Below are 21,692 nucleotides of genomic sequence, written 5' to 3'. Positions count from 1 at the left end.
TCGCAGCCCCGCTCTCCTCCGACGGGCTGCAGGTGTGGTTTAAAGCTGATTTATGGTTCCGCGTTACACCAACGCAGGGTACGCAGTACGTACGGCGCGCGACGCCGCGTACACCTACGCCGTAGCCTACCGCGTACCCTACGGCGTAAGCTCTGCGTCGATTTAACGCGGAACCATAATTCAGGCTTCACAGCGCGGCTCCACTGTCCGCCGGCGCCCGGTTCCTCGCCACGCCGACTCCGCGGTCATATATTTAATAAATGTATAAAGCCCATATATCTATAAAGCCCTGCCTGGCCGAGCCCTAATACTGAGGCCATGGTAGAAACAGTAGGTTACAGGCGGACATGCGGCACTGTTGACTTTTTTTCCCTGCCGGCAACGTGACCAGATCACGTGACTGGTCAAATCGCAGCCTTTGCGGTTTGAAAATCTCGTTTTATCACATCGCGATATTATCGCAAATGCAATTAATCGTTCAGCCCTAGTTTGGAAACCAGCGTCAGCAAAGTTTCTTGTTATATTAGTTACTATAATTATATGGTTTTAGTACTTAGTATCTGTGTGTGTTTCTGTGCATGTTTTCCTTGTATCCTACAAGGTGATTTTAGTGAAACAATGGTGGCAGAGCTGAAAAGCTTGCAACTTTAAGTTGTTGACATCCACATCAGGCTGCATCTTCTGGCCAAACTAAGTGAAGTGCTTCTGCCAGTTTCAGTCATCTGACCTCATTTCATCTATATCATACTTCCAGGAGGCAAGCGTTAAATGAAGCTGGCCGCAGTACAGCGCCGGTCTGGCAGAGCATCACCAGGGAATATGCAAAGTTTGTGTGCAAAACAGTGAGGTTTTGCGATAAGTTGCATATTTATTTGCCTTAACCTTTATTTATCCAGGTGAATGTTTCTGAGAGCTGTCTTTCAGTAGTATCATGATCAGACAATAACACTCACATAATCGTATGTTTAAAATATCCTCTGAACAAGAAGGATTAGATTTGATCTCTCAATACGGAATTGATAAGCATTCTCTTTTCTTTTATTTTCGACTGAGGTCTGCATGTAAGGTCTATAGAGTTCCCTGGGGAGCAGAATTAAAAAGTCATCCCATTCTAGGCTGGTTGCAGGATGCTCCTAGACGGATTAACTCTACAAAATATTCACCCTCGGCAGGAATGAGAGCATGGGACAGAGATGTAGGGGAATTACAGCGGGATCTTGACTGGGATACAATTTGGAGCAACGTAACTGGTGCTTCCAGTAACCCAAACCACCAATACACACACTTGAAATTTTGTCATAGAGCATATGTAACACCTGCAATCAGACATTGAATGGGATTAACAGATGATCCGTATTTCCCATTCTGCACCCCTGGAACCTTGGGCTCGTTTGTTCATGTTGTATGGGAGTGGCCGGGGATTTGGGAATTCCGGGGGAAGGTTATAAGAACTTTAAGTGACTTAGTGGGAATACAACTGCCAATGAACCCCTTTGTACATCTTTTAATAATAATAATAATAATACATTTTATTTATATAGCGCTTTTCTGGGCACTCAAAGACGCTTTACATGACAACAACTCAAATGAGTTTTGAATGACGAATCCAAACTATCTCTAACAGGAAAATCACGCACAATTTGGCTGGCTGGACTGACAGCAGCCAAAAAGATCATAGTCCAACGTTGGAAGCCTTCTTATGACATCTCCATAACTCATTGGCTTCGGAGTTTCTTGAATGTTGCATATTTGGAACTGTCGTCAGCAAGGATTAACAATGTTAAACAATGCACAATTTCATCATGGTGGGGTGGGGGGTGGGGGGGCTGTGTTTGTATGTTTGTATGTGTTGTTTTGTATCTAAGAAAATTCAATAAAAATTGAATGAGAGAAAAAAGGATTAGATTCGTTGGCCCATGAGCAAATCCACTGCTGCAGCTGAGAACTGAAGGTAAAGTAGGGGATGCCCAGAAAATATTAGAGAATTTGATCAATTTTAAACAAAAACCAAGTCTAAGTACGCCTGCAGAACATACCAATGCATGAAAGTGCACTACCAGCCATACACTGCGAGTGTGAGATGTGTCTGCGTTCATGCACAACCTAAGCAGACAGGCTAAGGATTGACCGGATTTTCATCATGTTTTGTTCAAGTGAGAAGACATCAAACCAGCTGAAGCGTATCCCATATGTGAAAAGGTAACGGGATAAAACCTCTGCAACAAAAGTACAGCTACCACGTAGTAGCTTTTCAATCTGTTCTATTCCTCCAACTGTTGCCAGGAAGAAAACATCACACCAATCTTAAATATTGTACATATTTAATTGTATTGCTTAAATTTGATCACTGCAGTGTCATTTTAAAAGGCAAGGCAAGTTTATTAGTATAGCACATTTCAGCAACAAAGTGATTCAAAGTTTACATAGACATTTAAACATCATCACATAGAAAAATAATGCATGATTTGGAGAGAGAGAGAGAGAGAGAGAGAGAGAGAGAGAAAATGAGAGAGAGAGAGAGAGAGAGAGTAACATTAGATAAAAACAGCAGTTGAAATATAATAAAGTTTTGAAACTCAAGCTTAAAAGTAACAGCGCAGATTTGGAGTTTTATTCAAATGCAGCGGAGAACAGGTGTGTCTTCAACCTGGGTTTAGATAAACTGAGTGTTTCAGGGATCTGAGGCTTCCTGCGTGTTTTGTGATTTTGTTCCAGACATGTGGAGCATAGAAACTGAATGCAGCATGTCTGGCTCTGACTCTGGTAACTGATAAACCAGATCCTGATGACCTGAGGGGTCTGGAAGGTTCATACTGGATCAGGAGGTCACTGATGTATTTTGGTCCTAGACCATTCAGAGCTTTATAGACCAGCATCAGAACTTTAACGTCTATCTTCTGATGGACAGACAGCCAGTGCAAAGACCTCAGAGCTGGACTGATGTGGTCCACTTTTTTGGTCTTAGTGAGGAATCAAGCAGCCGAGTTCTGAATGAGATGCAGTTATCTTAACTGATTTCTTTAGGTACATGTGTTTGAAGCCCCAACTTTTAGCAAAATGAATATTTAGTGGTATAATTATGTTCTCACCAGAGCCTTGCGTTTCTCATAATCTCTGCTCACAACTATTGTGGCAGCTACCGTGTCCATATTAGTGCATGTGCGTCCCTACTCTGCAGTGCAGTGACTGATCTTCTAGTTTTTCCTCTACTGAATAAACCACTTTCTTCAGTTAAAAAGCAAAGAGTGAACACTTCACCCTGGGCTACATAATAGATTAGCAATAATAGATTTTACAAGCAGCTTTAAGGGCACTACACTGATTTCGAGTTTGGGTTTTGGCTTTTGGCTGTTTGCTTTCAACTTTCCAAGTGTTGCTTTGACATGACATTCACAAGTGGTGTAGCAAGCTTTAAATCACCTTTACTCGAGCGCAACAGTGCATCTTTGAATAATCTCAGTAATTACGGCAGTCACAATAATGGATTTGTGCTTTCCATATCATCATTTCAAGTACTACAAAATCTATACGTAGTTTACTCAAAACTTCAAAGATATTGAAAAAAGAAACTGATAAATATTGGATTGTTGTTGGCCAGAAATCTTTTTTTTTTTTTTTTTTTTTAAATACAATGTAGTGGTAGCAAGTTCCCCGTCTTGTTTTTCTGTTGTGGAATAAAGTCCATCAAAGTGCTAATTAGTAGTATTGACCATCTTAGTGAGCACCAGTGTGAGCTTAACACATTCAGAAGGTCCGGTTTTACTCATTCTGTTACCACTTCATAGCTGCGTTCTCTCTTGCCTTTTTGAAAACGTGCCCACCTGCTCCCTGCTTAGATGCTTAGATCAAATGCATTTAAGGTTAAATTATATGACTTGTGTGAGCATCTAACGTGCTCAAATTCACATTTACTCTGAAATAGTGAATCATTTTTCACACGTAAGACTTGCAGATAATTTGAACATTATCAGTTTCGGGGGACCTGCGCTGTTATCATGCCATCATTTGCACATTCTTTGGCTAAATAAATGTGCACACAGAAGATAGGGACACTGATTTCCCAAAGGATTTATCTGAGTAAAGAGGCACTATGTTCTTCAGGACTCGTATTAATCATGCATGTGTGGTAGCATCTGACCTTCTGTGAGCTAAATGCATAAGAAAACAGATTAAGGAGGGTTTAGCAATAAGCATTTATTATTTTACAGCGTGTAACATTTGTGCATTTCATTGAAATATTTTTAAATTGAAAGACTAACAATTACATCTTTTTGTCAATAGCCCCATGTGGAGGACAGTATGGTGGGTCAGAGGGGGTTGTTTTGTCTCCAAACTATCCTTTAAACTACACTACAAGACAGACGTGCTCGTATTACATCACTGTGTCCCCACAGTTTGGTAAGAACATCGGTGAAACCATATGTCTTTACATGATATACTGTCATGAAACAAACAAAAAAAACAAAAGGATTATTTATGTATTTAATCATTTTTATGATATTTATGTATATATTTTCTTTTTCTCAGTGGTGTTTGGTCAGTTTGCCGTTTTCCAGACAGCAATGAATGACTCGGTGGAGCTGTTTGATGGAGCCAACGACAATGCTCGATTGCTCAGCTCCTTGGCTGGGTCACATTCAGGTGAGTCTAGCATCACACGTGGCTGAGATAATTTGATGTGGTCATGCAGGAAATTGTGTTTAGTCTTATTTCACTTACTATGACTTAACAGACAGCAGTGCAGTTTTAACATTGTATATTTCCTTCTACTTTGCATTCCTGAACTTATCTTTTAAAAAAGGAAAATAATGAAATCTTTAAGAAAGCACCTCTCGGTGGCTGTAGAACACAGCCCTGGTCGTAGTTATCGCAATTTATTTGACAGTGATGTATGTGGTGAAAATCCATTAAGGGTTATCTTTACAAGAAGAAATCAGCAGCTGAAGGAGTCTCACTGGGGCCATGCAATATACAGTACAGGAGCAATCCGTAACACAGCCCTCCATGGGTTCCCTTAACTTTCCGCTTTGGGTCATTCCAGCTTGGTAATATTTTGAATCACTGCACAGTAACACATGAATGAAGATTGACCGATGTGGCAAAATCAATGTAGTTCACAAAGTATGAAAAATGAAATATAAAAAGTATCGATTAACGCGCCTGTTGGCAGAATCTGATGCCATGGCCTTAGAGTTTACTTTCATGTCGGTTTTGTGTGCTCAGGCCACAACGCCACAAAAGCCGTCTAGAAATGACAGTTTCCTTCTGTTGATGTCACGTCTCTTTATATTGTATTTTTCCCTGCAATGATGACTTTGTGTTTCACACGTACAGTCCTTGACAGAAATGTTATTCAGCCACTTCCCCCTTGGGCGAGTATATGCAGATAGATGTCATGGTTACTTGGAGTATTCATCTTTGTTTTTATGTTGCAGTGTAGATTTCTGATTTTGTGTAGACTTTTGGACCTTAATATATTACTTTTTATCAGATGAATGGTGCTTCCAATTAGGTTATGTTGTTCAGTGTCCAGCTCCCCTTAAACTTATTTCTCAGGAAATAGAGACAGTTTAATAAGATTTAGGCCTGTTTTCAGCATTATATAAAGCTCATTTGAGTTTCCTGTTTTGATGCGAATAAAGAAAGCTGAAACACATCAAGCATCAAAAAATAACATAACGCTATAGCCATCATTCGTTTGTACCATATGCATGCCTGTAACCATACAGTACATATCCACTTACATACATGCACACACACACATACACGCACACACAGGGACAAACAGCTTTCTTGTGCATTGCTCTACCTAACTGCCTCATTATCTTTGCACACAAACACAAATGTGCTCATACACACACATCTTGATGCGGCTAATGATGGTTCTAAATGTCAACCACACCAGGCCATGTTTTCCTCATTTATCACTGTTACTTCCTGTGCTTGTGTGTGTGTTTGCATATAAATCTGTTAGTAAATGCCTGTGAGTTGGTGTGAATGCTGGCTACATTATCAATCCTGGAAAATCTGCATTTAACACAAGTCAGACACAGAGGAGAATCCCTGCTCAGTGCAAAGTTAAGAACGTAAGAAGCCATTACAGATGAACGTGTGGTTAGGGAAATGTGTGTTGAGCATGGAACCAACAGTTTATGTTGGTGTGTGCACATTTATACGGAGCCCCTCTGGTGACATTTGAAAAAAATAAAATAATGCGTGGCCACGCATTAATAACTCGTGGCCGCGCATTGATTATCTCGTGGCCACGAGTTATTAATGCGTGGCCACGCATTATTTTATTTTTTTCAAATGTCACCAGAGGGGCTCCGTACATTTGTGTTGATATGGCACCATATGTTTTTGCCGTTATCTTCTCGGTCTCAAGTTTTTGCAGTTTTGTGTAAAAGAAAAAAGGTTTTAAGAGTCATTGCAGCTATTGTTTTGGCATAAAAAGTCATTGTTAAAATCATTGCATGCATTTGTGTGTACATGTTTGTCATTGACACAGGAGAGACCTTACCGCTTGCAACTTCGAATCAAATCATGCTTCGGTTCAACGCAAAGAGTGGCCAGTCAGCTAGAGGCTTTCATTTTGTCTACCAAGGTAACTCTGACTGTGTTTGCTTCTATAAAAAAAGTTTTTATTTAACACATTTACAAATAATAACACAAATCACATTCAGTTCAACGTTTAATTGTATCGTTGTTGAAGCTGTGCCCCGGACCAGTGACAGCCAGTGCAGTTCAGTGCCAGAACCACGGTATGGCAGAAGAATCGGTTCAGAGTTCTCAGCAGGCTCTGTGGTCCGCTTTGAGTGCAGTCCAGGATATCTGTTGAAAGGATCCAGTGCAATGCGGTGCCAGGCAGTCCCAGGCGCCCTTGCACAATGGAATGCAACAACACCGAGCTGTATAGGTAAGACAAGCAAGCGTGAAGAATGCAGCATCAGTGTAACCAGGTAACTTCTTCAGGTTCAAAAGTAAAGTGGATTACTATAATGTTACCTAAGAAAATGAAGTCAAAATTCCACCCCATAGTTAATTTCAAAATAGTACCAGAAAAAGTTTAGGAATCAAATTCTAAACTTTGAAATGTTTTATTTTTCTTTGAAAGTTTATTTACTTTCAATTTCACTCCAGTGAGACATTTGATTTCCACCTTTTGTTATAAAAGCATCCTGTAAAGGTTTGGAAATAACATGATTTTAGGTAAAATGTTCTCCCATTTTGGCTAGACAAGGAATTCAAGCTGTTTTAAAACTTCATGTAATATCAGTCCCATTTTTGTCAAATTTTTACATATTTTGCCAAATATTTTCCAGTCTTTATGGCAGGGAAACCTTTCTTCACTTTCTTTTGCAACAAACCAATTCTGCACATACATAAAACTATGAGCAGAATATGAATCCACCTTTATGTATTTATTCTTGCTGAAATAATACAGTTACTACATGAAAAAGATGTGTAAATGGAAGTGTTGCTCCAAAACCTGACACTTCTATTGTGTTTCACCTCGATGGTGACTTCAGAGATGTACGAGCACCTTGTCAATGTGCTCTACATGATGGTACTTGCACTGATGTGCAAGTACCATAGGTGGCTTTTGAACTATACTCTATAACATGCCTCTTTAGCTTGAGGTTGTGGTTTAGAAAAGAAGAATCGAGAAATCGAGAATATCTTGATTCATCACAGCACAGGAGTGTTTTCCACTTCACTTCAGTTTATCCCAAATGAGCGTTGCCCTTCAGCTTACAGAAATGTCTCCAGTTTTACTGTATAATTTAATTATATTATGTACCGTAGAAGATGAAATCTCCAGATGCTTTGCAATTTTAGGTTCAGGAATGCTTTTCTAAAGCAGCTGAATTATTTGTCCACAGAATGTGTCACAGGGTGGTTAACCCATTCTTGGATTTCCTTTTTAAATCCAATAATATCAACAATATCCCTCTTGTGTCAGATGTTCCACCAGGTTTTTTTTTCCAAGTTAAAACTTACATTGCTAGCATTGTTCCTTTTCAGCATTATTATGTACATTTTCTTTCTACGGTCCTTTTTGAAATACAGGGTTTAAAATCATTTTATTCTCTTATTTTAAGTGTGGAAAGTGAGAAAGAATAGAGAAAATGTATATGCACCCCTGGCTAAGTTATTATTTTTATCTTTGTGTGCTATCTGGTAAAAAGAAGTCATGTTTCATCTGTGACGTAAAAAAAATATCAACAGAAAGCCGATAGGCATTAATGGGCTTTGTTGAATATTTATGTTTTTACATCCGCTTTGTAAAATATTAAGTAACATTATAGCCACTTCTGGGATGAAAGCGACTGTCACTGACACTTGACACAACAACACAAGTAGGGAGCAATGCAATGCAGATGGCAAAAGACTTTATGTAATTGGGCCTTTCCATTAATCATCCTGTAGTAGGTAATTATAGAAACTAAGCTGTAATTTTGACTGTAATTCTAACAAGCTTAATATATACTGCCATAAAACCGTTCTCTGCTGAGAGGGTACATTTTGCAATCATTTTCCACTCTCACATCAATTCATACCATGAGTAACATTGGTTCTCTTCGGCTCCCTGCAGAGGTAATTTCAACACCGCATTGGTCTATTTACATATACAAAGTTATATTGAAACAACTTGACATCTTGTGCTTTCTGGCAGCTAATTAGTTAATACATTATGGAAATTCATAGTTTACCTTTTCATTTTAGTTCCCTGCAGTGGCAATTTGACTGAACGCCGAGGCACGATACTATCTCCTGGCTACCCTGAACCCTACCCAAACAGTCTCAACTGTCTATGGAGGATCCAAGTCAGCGAAGGGGCTGGAATACAGGTACAAATATGAAGACATTCACATGGAAGTGTTTAATATGATATAAACATTAGCAAACATTTGTACACCATTATGGAGGATGCTTGTGAACCGGTGATATTTTTTCATTCGCTGTCTTGTTTACAATTTAGATTCAAGTAATGACGTTTGCAACTGAGCACAACTGGGACTCTCTAGAGATCTACGATGGAGGAGACATGACAGCTCCAAAATTAGGGTCATTCTCTGGTATGATAACATGCCCACAACATGCACATAGATTGATGAGCCTGTGCAAAGACACCATGCACATAAACACCTTTGAGTGTTATGATTGACAAGACATGACAGTTCGTAAACTATAGATACACAAGCCCAGACACAAGCTTACTTGACTGATGATGAATTAGATGTGACAAGTCTAAAACCATAGATATGGACAAATACCACCTACACTGGAGAGTTATGATGGATGAGTTGTTGTACAAACAAAGGATGCATGTTTTGAATGGAGAATAAAATGTGTTTGAGACACTATTCTTCCTATTCCAAGCAGCCAGCAGGAAGAAAATTCACCATGGGATTAAAAAAATGGAGGAAAAGAAAGGAATGAAAAGAAAGGAAGATGGACAGAAATAAAGAGTGATCTAACCTTTTACAATTTCCCTGCAGAATTTCCCTTGTGACCTGCCCCAAGCACATACCTGTCACACAGCTATCACACATGAAACATGGCACCTACAGGGGCACACACACATACACACAAACACAAACATGTAACTGTGCCCTTCTAAAGAAGACACACTGGGGAGCCGGCCCTTATAACCATGGTGATCTGGTGTTGACCACTGAGCAGCTTTACTGGGGCAGATAAGAGCTGCTCCTCATAAGAACACTAAAATGCTTCATGTGCACAGGGGGTGAAGGGTTGTTGACCTGCTCTTCACATCATTTCCCAACTGCTTTCCAGTTTTAGGCAAGCACTATTTTCCATTAAAGGATTGAGTTTCTGTATGTATAGGCCTGTCTCACATAAGCATAAATGTTCCTCGAGGTGGAATGCTGTTTGTGACTTTTGCATTTGCATTCATGTTTCCTATAAAAACAACAAGCTAACTTTGATCTTGTGAGAAAAAGCCCACTGGTATGGCCAGGCTCTGGCTGTAATTTTGAATCAGTTCAGCTGAAACTCAACATTTTGGAAAGCAGTTGACTGGATGCAAAATATGTGTGTATGTGTATATGCATGCGTGAGAAGAAACTCTAAACTGGAAAAATAAGCTCTTCCTTGTTATTAATGTAGCAGTTCATGCTTAAGTAATTTAATTAAATTTCATTTATACACCATCTATTACAATAAAAGTTGTCGAGGCGCTTTCCAGAGACCCAGAACATGACCCCTGAGCAATTATTACATAAACAATGGCAGGTAAAAACTCCCCTAGTTGGATAAAAACCTTAAACCAAACAGCGGCAAGAAAAAACTCCCCCTTAAGAGGGAAGAAACGTATAGCAGTAAAAGCAAGATAAGAAAGAAAGGATAAAAAACAGAGAGAGGAGAGGCACAGATATATTATCAAAAGGTACAAAAGACAAGATATATTAATATTAATTATACGTTAGTTGGAGTTTTACGTTCATATGACTGATACACCGCTAGCTGGTGCACTACAGAGACGACTTTATAAACAGATGTAGACAGCAGACACTGAGGTGGGACTACAGGTCAATTTGTTGGCAGATATCTAACAGAGACATCTATACAGACAGGTGGAAGCATGCACGGTGATGGTCAGAGGGTGCGACTGAAGGACAGCGTGCAGCTCTGGAAGCTCTGGCCTGTAAACATGTGCAGAAGAGAAAAGGAGGGGGCAGACCAGCACAACAAACTACAAGAACAGTAGAAGTCAATTATGCTTATGATATATTTCTAATTAATAACTGTGGATTGAGCTGAAGAAATGAAGGAGAAGAAAGGGAGTAAAAAAGGGGTGAGGGTTGGTGTCCTCCTGCAGCGTAAGCCTATAGGAGCATATCTAAGACGAGCCTGCTATAGTCTTGTCCTGTGGATGCAGCTGTGACTACTGGCCCTAACACACTTAAGTTTAGACTAAATATAGGCAACACAAAGCAGCTACCATAAAAACATGCCACATATAAACACTTTCTACCATGTTGTCAACATGTACCTGTTAAATTATTTCAATATGAATGAACAGTTCTTACCAGTTTGTGAATTGGACAAGAAAAATTCATTTACAGGTTCTGTCATATAATCATTCATTTTATTCTTTCTGCTGTCTTTTATAGGAACAACAGCTCCTGCTCTCCTAAACTCCACATCGAACCAGCTCCTTCTGCACTTCCAGAGTGACATCAGTGTGGTGGCAGCCGGCTTTCACCTCGAATACAAAAGTAAGATAACGCCGTCGGCACTAAAAAATTGCAATTTTCTTTTTAGAAAACTATTTTTGATAACTATTTTATGAAAAGAAAGCATACAGAAATTTCTTTTTGGAAAATACCTGCTGATATAAAGCAACCAAGGATTTAATAGTGTTTCCCGTTTTACCTGAAATGTACAAATAAAACCCCCACACGTATACACAAACACACACAATTGCTGCCAAAACTTCAACATCAAATAACAAGAATCAGTGACCTGAACTGGTACTGCCGGAGAGCACACACACATACTGAGGCCCACATAGGAGCACACACACCTAGAGGAACACAAACAGTACCATGTAGCCTCACACACACACACACACACACACACACACACACACACACACGAAGAGCTTTTGCTTGTGTCATGCATGAAGATGAATCCACTGAAAAGGAAGGCACACTCATGGCCAAATATGCGGACAAAAAAAAAGTATAGACACAGATATTAACATCACGTAGTTATCCACCTGTCAGGACACAGTTGTGGTTTTCAGTCCTTTGTAGTTGTTTTGTGTTAGAATCATTTCTAGATGAATGAGCATGTCCCCGTTTGTGAGAAAAATGTGAGATTTTTAGTTGTATGAACAAGCATTCCATGCAGAGGTAGGTGTGTGTCTGTGTGTGTCTCAAAGTGTGTGTTGAGGTGGGTGCATGCTTTTTTTGCTCAGTTTGTATTTTTACTCCGAGCTTTCCACGTGGCTTTTATTAGCGGATGCGTACACTATATAAATTGAGCCTTTAATGCTGTTTTTCAGAGATAGATGTAAGCAGTCTCAATTCCAATATGTAAAATGTAAATAAAAAAAACAAGTGCAATTATTTGCCAATCTCATAAACCCATATTTTATTCCCAATAGAATGCAAAGAAAATAGATGTTGAAATTGAGAAATTTTTTCCATTTTATGGAAAAAAAGCTCATTTTGAATTTGATTGCAGCAACACATCTCTAAAATGTTGGATTAAGGACAACAAAAAGCTGGAAAAGTAACTGACACATATCAAAAACAACCGGAGGAGCATTTAACAACAACAGGTTCAGACGCATGACTAGGTGTAAGAGGTGTAGAGAAGCAGTCTGTCAGATGTATGGTCAGAGTTTCAGCAATCCGCAACAAACAGTCACAAAAATGGGGAACAATTTCAGGAAAATCTTCCTCTAAGTAAAATCCTGGAGGCTTTGACAATCCCACCATCTACAGTGTGTATTATCATCAAAAGTAGAGACACGTATAGAATAAACTTGAACAGATGATCATATTTTACATTAGGAATTTTGTTAGACTGAATAAATAAGTACATTTAACAGAATTATCCCAACAGTTGCAAGGAAAGTATAACTCAAGTAATTGAATTTAACTTTATTTCTGAGATCTTATCTCCATATCCTAAAAAAGCACCTGGGTTACAAGATTATGTCACGGTGAGGCTGAGTAGGACCCAGATGCAGGAGAGACGAAGAGGCAGGAGTTCCTGAAAACATGATTTATTTTAACTTAAAAAACTATAATACAAAAACCTCACATGGTACGTGGAGGGTTGAAACAGTCTAACCCAGCAGGGAGCAAGGGAAAAACAAGTCAAGATATAAACAGAAGGCTTGACGAGATGCGCAAGGTCAGGGCAGAAAGGAACAAGGGAAGTCAAGACATAAGTTAAACACAAGGATCTGGGGTTTCAAAATAAAACAGGAACCTTGATACCAAAACTGTGAAAAGCCGTGACATTAACTCAAAACCGTGACGGATTATGGAACTTTTCTGTGTTGAAAATTGTGTTTTAACAAGGAATTAACATGAACCTGTTTTAGAATAAACCATAAATGTTCAAAACTGCAGGTTGCCTTAAATGTAGTTGAAAGACAGGACATCTTTGAGCATCATCCGAGGTTAAGAAAATAGCTTAGATGAACTTCCACCCTGTGTCTTCATCACATGCACATGTAATTTTTGTAATCCTGCAGACGACACCAGGGCTAAAGCTGTTTTCATATATGTTAGTGCATACCTGTGACAACCATCAGTGCTGTCATTGGTCAACGTCAGTGGTGGCAGAGGGCCATGTTTCCACAGCAATCAGCCTGAGGTAAAGCAATTCAAAGTAGAGCAAAACAACAACTACAAGTTTTGACCCAGGGCTGGACATTTATTTCTGCATTGTTTGTTTGTACCACTCTAGACAATCTATACTCAGAAGTCAAACTTCATTTAAAAACTATACAAATTGGACCAACAACTGTATATTGTATTTCGCGGACCATTAGGTGCACTTCATTGTAAAGCACAATATTAATGAACGGGTCTATTTTCATACATGACGTGCATCGGGTTATAAGGCGCGTGACAAAACAACTTTATTCAATCATTCACAATAACTCAGAATATCGTTCAGTTAAAGGAGCTTGAGGCAGGATTTATGAAAAAAATTTGTATACGTTTTAAGTTTTCTAGTAATAATGTCAGATGAAGCGTTCCAAACCAAAAAGAATGAGCCCTCTAGCGTATCTCTCTGTTGCCTTGAACAGGCTGTGTGCTGCAAAATGTGCTGCAATTGTGACCGGAATTTCCCGCGCTGGGCTGCAGATGTGAAGTCAAATGACGCTGCAGGCGCGTTCTCCCCGTTCTCCCGTGCCGGCTTCGTGTGTTGGCTGCAGTACCCCCGACGGCCGTCGTGGCGAAGGGTGGCGCTAGAGAGTCTAATTTCTTAAAAGGAGCCTCATGCTCCTTTAAAAGGAGCTGCAGCCAACAGCGAAGCCGGTTAGGGAGAACGGGGAGAAAGTGAATTGCAGCGTCATTTGACGTCACATCCGCAGGGCAGCGCGGGAAATTCCGGCCCGGAATTGCAGCACATTTTGCAGCACACAGCCTGTTTAAGGCAACGGAGAGATACGCTAGAGGGCTCATTCTTTTTGGTTTGGAACGCTTCATCTGACATTATTACTAGAAAACTTAAAACGTATACGAATGTTTTTCATAAATCCTGCCTCAATCCTGCCTCATGCTCCTTTAACTAACTAAACTAAAACTGAAAAATACAGTCACACTTTAAATCCTTCATCTTCCACAAATCAGCAAATAAAAAGTCGAGGAGGTAACCTTCGTACTACGTCCTGTTCTCTGATTGGTTCATTGTTGCCAGCGATATCGGACACCTGAAATTAGTGTGAGATTGGAACAATATTATATTCCAACATTTGATTATAATCGGTTATGATATAGAGTTGAAAACTGGGTTTACGCTAAAAACCTAACCTTGGTTTGACATCTATTTATAGTAAAGTAACATTGACTTCATGTTGGCGTCCCTGTGTCAGCTGGGAAGTCAGTCAAGCTGAGCAGCTTCGTCACTTACCAAAGTCAGACTAAAACATTTTCACCGATTTTTGAGTGCAGTGTACGACATAAAATGTTAGAGGTCACTAAGCACAACCATAATTCATACATAAGGTGCACCTAATTATAGGGCGACACTTTAAGTGTGCCTTATAGTGCAGTAAATACGGTAATTTGTAAATGCAGAACAACTGTAACTGGAAGCAGTTCACCATAACTGTCAGGGTAACGTCCTCAACCATGCTGGTCTATGTTCCCCCTCACGAACCACAATGCACCACCCATCTGTCCATGGCAGCTTTTTAAGCTCAAACATGCAGAGTCCACCTGAAGTTGGGTCACATCAGGGTCGTGGAGCTTTCCCATCACAAACAGACCGCACCAGAGTCTGCTGATAGCCTCACCGTGACCCCCTCGTCCAAATGGTCTCAATACGGCGCACCGGAGCGCACTTACTGTGTTCACACTGACACAAAAGAATTGCACTCATGCCCAGAGTTCCTTTGGAAACTTTACCGTATCAAGTCTACTCAGGTGACCTCTGGCTGCATCCTTCATGAAAATGGGTTGAGCAAGAATACGTGAGGATTTCACTAATATTTGTGTAGATGTAAACCTTGAATAGGGATGAAGAGGACTATACTTGCAACTGATGATGTTTATAAGTTCACAGTCTTGAGAAATACCCTCGCTAAATGTAAGCTACATGAAACAGTTTTCTTATTATGGGTTGTTTGCTTTTTGAGTCACTGACTCCAATATTTTGAATGAGCCACATTTACATTTTTATGCAGGATACTTGGGTTCAACTAAAATATATATATATATTAGGGCTCTCAACGAATATATATGTTCAAATTGTTATAAAAAACAGAATTTCGAAGGGGAAAATTGATATTCTAATGTGGAAAAACACGGCCACAGTAGCAGAGGCTGTCCGCTTTGCAGGTTTCACTGAAGGAAGCCTATATTTGGGACAAAAATCACCACTCAAAATGTGTTTATTGTTCGTTTAAACCGTTATGCGCAGAGAGGGTGAGGGGGAGAGAGAGAAAGAGAGAGAGAGTGAGTGAGTCAGCGAGCGAGTGAGAGTGAGTTATTTGGTCTTGGCCATGAGTTGATTTACTTGTTTTTGTTTAGGTAATACATTGTTGAATATGTTTAAACTTAAATAAACAACCTATACAAGTAGGGATGTCCCGATCCGATCACGTGATCGGAAATCAGGCCCGATTACATTGTTTCAGACTTGATCGAAATCGGACATTGCATCCCGATCAGGGATCGGATATACGCATTCTTGCCGACTTTGCGTGCACGAGGTCAGCGTGATGGACACCCTGTCTGCCGCAAGCAAGATTGTAGGTCCCTTCAAACACAAACGTTTTATTCTTTAAGCCAGAAAAGGACAGTAAGAAGTAAGAGTACAGTCTAAGAAGCACATTACTGGCCTTACTTTATGACACTGTTGCACTTTTATTTGCTTATTTGTTTACAGGCCTGCTGTGTATTTTAAGTTGAACTACAGTTTTTATTTGATCCAAATTTATGTTTAAATTTGCACTATTTTTACTAGTTAATAGTTGCACTATTATTACTTGATTGTTCAAGCTACCTCAAAGAGAACTGCACTGTTTAAGTTCAAAATGATAAAATAAGGTGAATAAATGTGTTTATTTTTCATTTGTTCATTATTTTTAATGTGATACGAAAGTATCGGATCGGGACTTGGTATCGGCAGATACTCAAAATGACTCTGAATCGGATCAGGGGGAAAAAACCTGATCGGGACATCCCTATATACAAGTAGTTATGTCTCTTTGTATTAATTTGTCCTGTTATTTACATAATCCATATGCAGTGTACAAGCTCTTGCAGCTTTCCCACTTAGACTGCATTGACAAAATCTGCCACCAGATGTTCGAATAGTTCGAAATATACGTGTTTTCTTTTTTACAGGAAACATTCAAATGTCATTTTTGAGCAATTTTAAGAGACCTTATATATTATGCATGACTCGATAATTATAAATAGCTTTTACAGAATTTGATTCAAAATTGGTCCTCTACAGGAGGATTATAGTATATATATTTCAATTAATACACCTATTACCTACATCTATGCACTTTCCTGATCAAGGGAAAAAGATGAGAAGTAAAACAACAACCTATATGAAATCTAAGCAAACCGTAGAACATCGATAACCAAAGAACTCTCAAGATGCTCTCAACGCATGTGTCATATGCAAATGACAATGACGATGATATTTTTATCATGAGAAACTGAGTTAAAAACCCTTCGTCCAAAGCATAGAGTGAAACGTCTCACTAACTTGTCCGTCCTCACATAAGCTAAAATAGAAGTGTTATAAATCCAGGCAGTTAGACTTAAATGTTGACAGTGTTTAGTTGCAGTCTAGGGGCCTTGGTGGGATGTTTTGTGGTTCTGTCAGCAGTTTACAAAGCATAGCCAGAAAAAGAGCAAACTGTGTTCTCTTAGGGAGAGAGAAAAATGGTCACCCAAATGGAATAGTTTCATTGATCAGTTGTCATGACAGCCCGCTGATGCTCTGCCTAATAATATATTGTGTGTGTGTGTGTGTGTGTGTGTGTGTGTGTGTGTGTGTGTGTGTGTGTGTGTGTGTGTGTGTGTGTGTGTGTGTGTGTGTGTGTGTGTGTGTGTGTGTGTGTGTGTGTGTGTGTGTGTGTGTGTGTGTGTGTGTGTGTGTACAGGCTCTTGCAGCTTTCCCACTTAGACTGCATCTAAAAAAGAAAAAGTGCCTCTCATTCCCCCTCAGCAAGCACATTCTCATGTAAAAGTCATTCAGGCGCACACACTCACAAATGTCATTCAGGGACGCCATAGGCCACCTGGAAGCGTGTGTGTATGAGCGCGCATACTGCTGTGTGTGAGCACAGTGGGATCACAGCGTTTTGCTGGTAGGAAGGTTGATAATGAACCAACAAGACCAGACACACAAGCAAAACACACACACACACACATAAACATTCAAGCCCCTGTCTCCCCTTCCTTCACTCTCGATCACTCCTCCACCCATGTGTTGCCATGGCAACCGCTCTGGGGCAGTCTCCCGCGTAATTTTCCACACACACACACATACACACAACTTAACCCAAAGATACACTCCTGCTGATGCTATTTGATAAAGCGTCTGCTGCAGTCAAACTTATTAAGGATGCGTTTAACCTGTATTGTGTTGGGAATGCATAGCCAGTCATCTTATTACTGTAACATATTTTTATGCACTTTGTGTCATGACACACACTGAGCTTTTGTGACCAGGAAAAATACATTACAACAGTGAATAGATAACCTTGTGTAAGAGTTTTCTTTCAAATGAATCCATACATTTAATCTAGTCTGCATTGAATTAATTTCCCTTCAGAGATTAATCAAGTATTTTGATTTGAATTAAATTGAATTTGTGTTAAAACATTTCAACTCACCTAAAGACACCATTCATCTATGTCATAAATACAATTTCAGATTTTATATCGTTAACCTTCAAGAGCAGATGACCATATCATATTAGCTTATACGAGTCAATAGTTTGGAGGCAGTAGTGTTTACAAAGAAAATGTATAGGTTAAATTAACAGTAGTTCTAACATAGTTTAGTCTGTTTCTGGTTCTTCCCTTTTGTTCACTGTTTTTTGTTTTGTTTTATTTTTAAGCGGTGGGCCTTACCACTTGTCCAGAACCAATGATCCCAGCCAATGGCATTAAAACAGGAGACAGATATATGGTCAATGAAGTGCTGGCTTTCAGCTGTGAGCCTGGGTACACACTGCAGGTAATAAACACACACAGAATCATTATTACACAAAAAAATGTATATATGAAAGTGTACTATCAACACAGTTTAAATATCTATATGTTCTTTCATGAAGAAAGAAAGGAAGAGCACTTTTTTTGGAAAATGTTGAGACCATTTGCTTTGACTCTGTTTTTGTTTTGTTTTTATTCAAAAAGAGAATAAGAAAAATATATAAAGATCCCTTAGACTGTGTTTATTTCACAAGTTTAAGATACTGTGTATTGACTTCCAGGGCCACTCTCACATTTCCTGCATGCCTGGGACTGTTCGTCGATGGAATTACCCGCCACCTCTGTGCATAGGTAAAACACAGACGCGCACAAACACATTGTACTGCCGCCTGAATTGTGTTATGGGGGTTGAATGTGGTGGGGAGTAAAATAGGTCCTGCAGCTATGTGCTTCACATTTTATAGCAGCGTGACAGAAGTGCTTAAGTAGATTAGAGACTTCTGCATGTCTCTGCGTTAAAAAAAAAGAGAGAAAAAAAAAGAAAAAAGTTATGGTCTATAGTTCTATAGAAACGTACTTTACTTGAATTTTTATAGCTAATTTTATCCTTTGTATTGTGATTTATTAGGCAGCTGGATTGCTTTAAATTGATACTGCATCCATTCCCCGTAATAAGGTCATTATTAATGCAATATTAATTCTTCATTTTGACTATGATTTAATTAGTTAATCTTATAAGCTTGAAATTAGATTTGTGGAATCAAGAAACTGTTTCAGTGGTGTGGGATCAGTGATCAGAAGGATCAATATGTCTGTTCATTAAAAGCACTAACAGTATTTGTACTTTGTACTGAACGCCAAGGCTTCCTAACATCTGCACCAGTCTTGGGGGACCTCGAGTCCATCGATGCTTGTGTTTATGAGTAAATAATTTAATTCTTGGTGAAAATTCACAGAGGACATTTCCACTTAAATTCAGTGTTGATGTGACAGGACTAACTAAACAAAAAGTGTTACAAACTCCTTTTTTTCACTTTTTCTTAAATGCAGGATTACAGAACACACATGAGTCAGAGAAACAAGCATCCTCCCATTCATGTCAAAAAATCTACCAAACGCCAAAGCAGTGATCTCATCTGTAAATCATTCATTCATTAACATTTTTTTTTTTTTTTGCATGTGCTGCCAGCAAAATGTGGCGGGGTCTTATCTGAGATGAGTGGTGTCATCCTTAGTCCGGGTTTCCCTGGCAACTACCCGGGCAACCTGGACTGCACCTGGCAGATCACCCTGCCAGCTGGATATGGTAAGTCATGCAATGGGAGGCATTCCTAGTCGGAAGGTACCACTTTTAGCGCATCTGTTGGCGCACATGGGAAACAGCAGCCATCCTTTTCTAGAACAAAATCTGCAACGCATACGCCATATGTGAACTGGAGTCTGACACATGCTTTGTTCTGTTAAATCACTATATAAGTGATGGTTTGAATAGGACACAGCTTGGATCATTTTGTCTAACAAAATTAGACAATGTACCAGTTGCTAAGGGGTTTACAGTTGGGGGGGGGGGGGGGGGGGGGGTGTTATCAGTTAGACAAGATAAATAGCTGTTAATGTGTTGTGAGTTATTAAAATCTAAATAGTTAAATGATTTTAAAAATATATATATATGTATTTTTTTTTTCCAGTGAAAATACATTTAAACATATTGAATTATCTAATTTAATCGGTCTTCATGCATGCTGAATGTTTCAGTGTTATATGCACACCGTAAAAGTAATGTAATGTCAAACTTAAAATTATAGTTATTCTTTATGCAGTTTCTAGTTGCCATTTAAATCACATAATGTTTTTTTTCAATTGCAAAAAGATATTAATTCTCATTGCATATGGTTTCTAATACCATGCACCATTTGCTTCGTCATTTCATTCTAGGAGCCCATATTCAGTTCCAGAACTTTTCCTCAGAGGACAACCACGACTTCCTAGAAGTCAGGGCTGGGCCGCAGCACAGCTCTACTCTGATTGGTCAGTTTAGTGGCTCACAGATGCCACCTCCTTTGATGAGCACTACTCACCTGACAATCATTCACTTCTACAGCGACCACTCGGAGAACAGGCCAGGGTTCAAATTAACTTATCAAGGTAAGTTCCTGTGTTTTTTGGGAAGCTACAAGCTAAAAAGACCACTATTTACTGAATGTGGAACCGATGGAGGAAGAGCCTTGGATTCAGAATCAGCCTGCTGTTCATTTTCTCCACATTTGGGGGAGTTAGTACAATGGTTTCCCAAATGATTAAAAAAAATAATGGTCTCCTCAAAGTCTCAGAATAAATTACCATTCCCAACCTAGTGCCCAAGTTACAAAGCCTTCCAAATGCGAAAAAGTATGTGATGGGGTGAAAAAACATATCACTATGAGGTTTTGAGCTTTGATCCATGGATGAGTCATGCTAAAGACTTAAAAACCTTATGGCTTTTCTCTCATCATTAAAAGAGATGGATTGTCAGTAAGCCCCTGTGAGAGACTGGCATCGTGTCCAGCAGGCTTTACTTGCAGCCCTGAGTGCTTCACTTCAAAGACACAAGATGCACTGTGGGCCAAGACGCCAGCATAACTAGAACAAGCCTTACTTACTTACACGTAAGCTAACTCGCATTCATGCACACATAATAATTTTCCTTTTTTTTTACTCCCAATTTGCAGTAGTAAGTCCCCTAATACTGCAGTACTTATCATCCTCCCACTTTTAGCTTTTTTTTGGTGGTGGGGATGGGGGGTGTTGCGGACGTGCTTCCTTACATGGTGTAGCACTCGAGATAGTTATTGTTTTTTTCACCTGACAGCACAGTTCTTTGGCACTAGGATGCAATCCACACGGAGCGTCGTGAGGCTGCCCCCGGCCTGGGTGCACGCTCTCATCCCCTCACCTCTCAGCATCTCATGCAAGTGCAGATTCTCTGCTTAAGGCCTGGGAGGTGTGCAGTGTACTGCTCAAAAGCTGCATTAACATCCATAAAACCAGAGTTGGATATGAGCTTAAGGACAAATAAAAAGAAAAAAGAAAAGAAAAATCTTTGCAAATGTAATGGAAAAACGTATCCACATATTGATGCTTAAACCCAAGTGTCAGTCAAAAAAGCTTAAAGGTGCTCTGATTGTAGTCCTTGGTTTTCCACTCAGACACTCCAGTGCCTGTTAGTGTACTTCTTCACAAGAAAAGAAAAGATGATAAAAATAAGAAAGTTGTTCCTGAAATCAGTTTGAGCAACATTTTTAGCTGTAGTTCC

At 39.5% G+C, this 21,692-nt stretch overlaps 1 protein-coding gene across 1 annotated transcript in view; it reads left to right on the top strand.

The window, feature by feature from the left end:
- The window catches only part of LOC133463077 (CUB and sushi domain-containing protein 1-like), a 604,241-nt gene that overhangs the window by 471,244 nt on the left and 111,305 nt on the right, over positions 1 to 21,692 (top strand). The window contains exons 33-43 of the mRNA XM_061744534.1: positions 4,282 to 4,398; positions 4,528 to 4,641; positions 6,509 to 6,604; positions 6,713 to 6,916; positions 8,728 to 8,852; positions 8,984 to 9,080; positions 11,142 to 11,246; positions 18,307 to 18,425; positions 18,682 to 18,751; positions 19,590 to 19,706; positions 20,336 to 20,545. Of these exons, the coding sequence (XP_061600518.1) occupies positions 4,282 to 4,398; positions 4,528 to 4,641; positions 6,509 to 6,604; positions 6,713 to 6,916; positions 8,728 to 8,852; positions 8,984 to 9,080; positions 11,142 to 11,246; positions 18,307 to 18,425; positions 18,682 to 18,751; positions 19,590 to 19,706; positions 20,336 to 20,545 (1,374 nt within the window). The remainder of the gene's footprint in view (positions 1 to 4,281; positions 4,399 to 4,527; positions 4,642 to 6,508; positions 6,605 to 6,712; positions 6,917 to 8,727; positions 8,853 to 8,983; positions 9,081 to 11,141; positions 11,247 to 18,306; positions 18,426 to 18,681; positions 18,752 to 19,589; positions 19,707 to 20,335; positions 20,546 to 21,692) is intronic.

Source organism: Cololabis saira, chromosome 2 (assembly GCF_033807715.1).
Source record: "Cololabis saira isolate AMF1-May2022 chromosome 2, fColSai1.1, whole genome shotgun sequence".
NCBI classification, from domain to species: Eukaryota; Metazoa; Chordata; class Actinopteri; order Beloniformes; family Belonidae; genus Cololabis; species Cololabis saira.
This window is presented reverse-complemented; position numbering and strand designations above follow the sequence as displayed.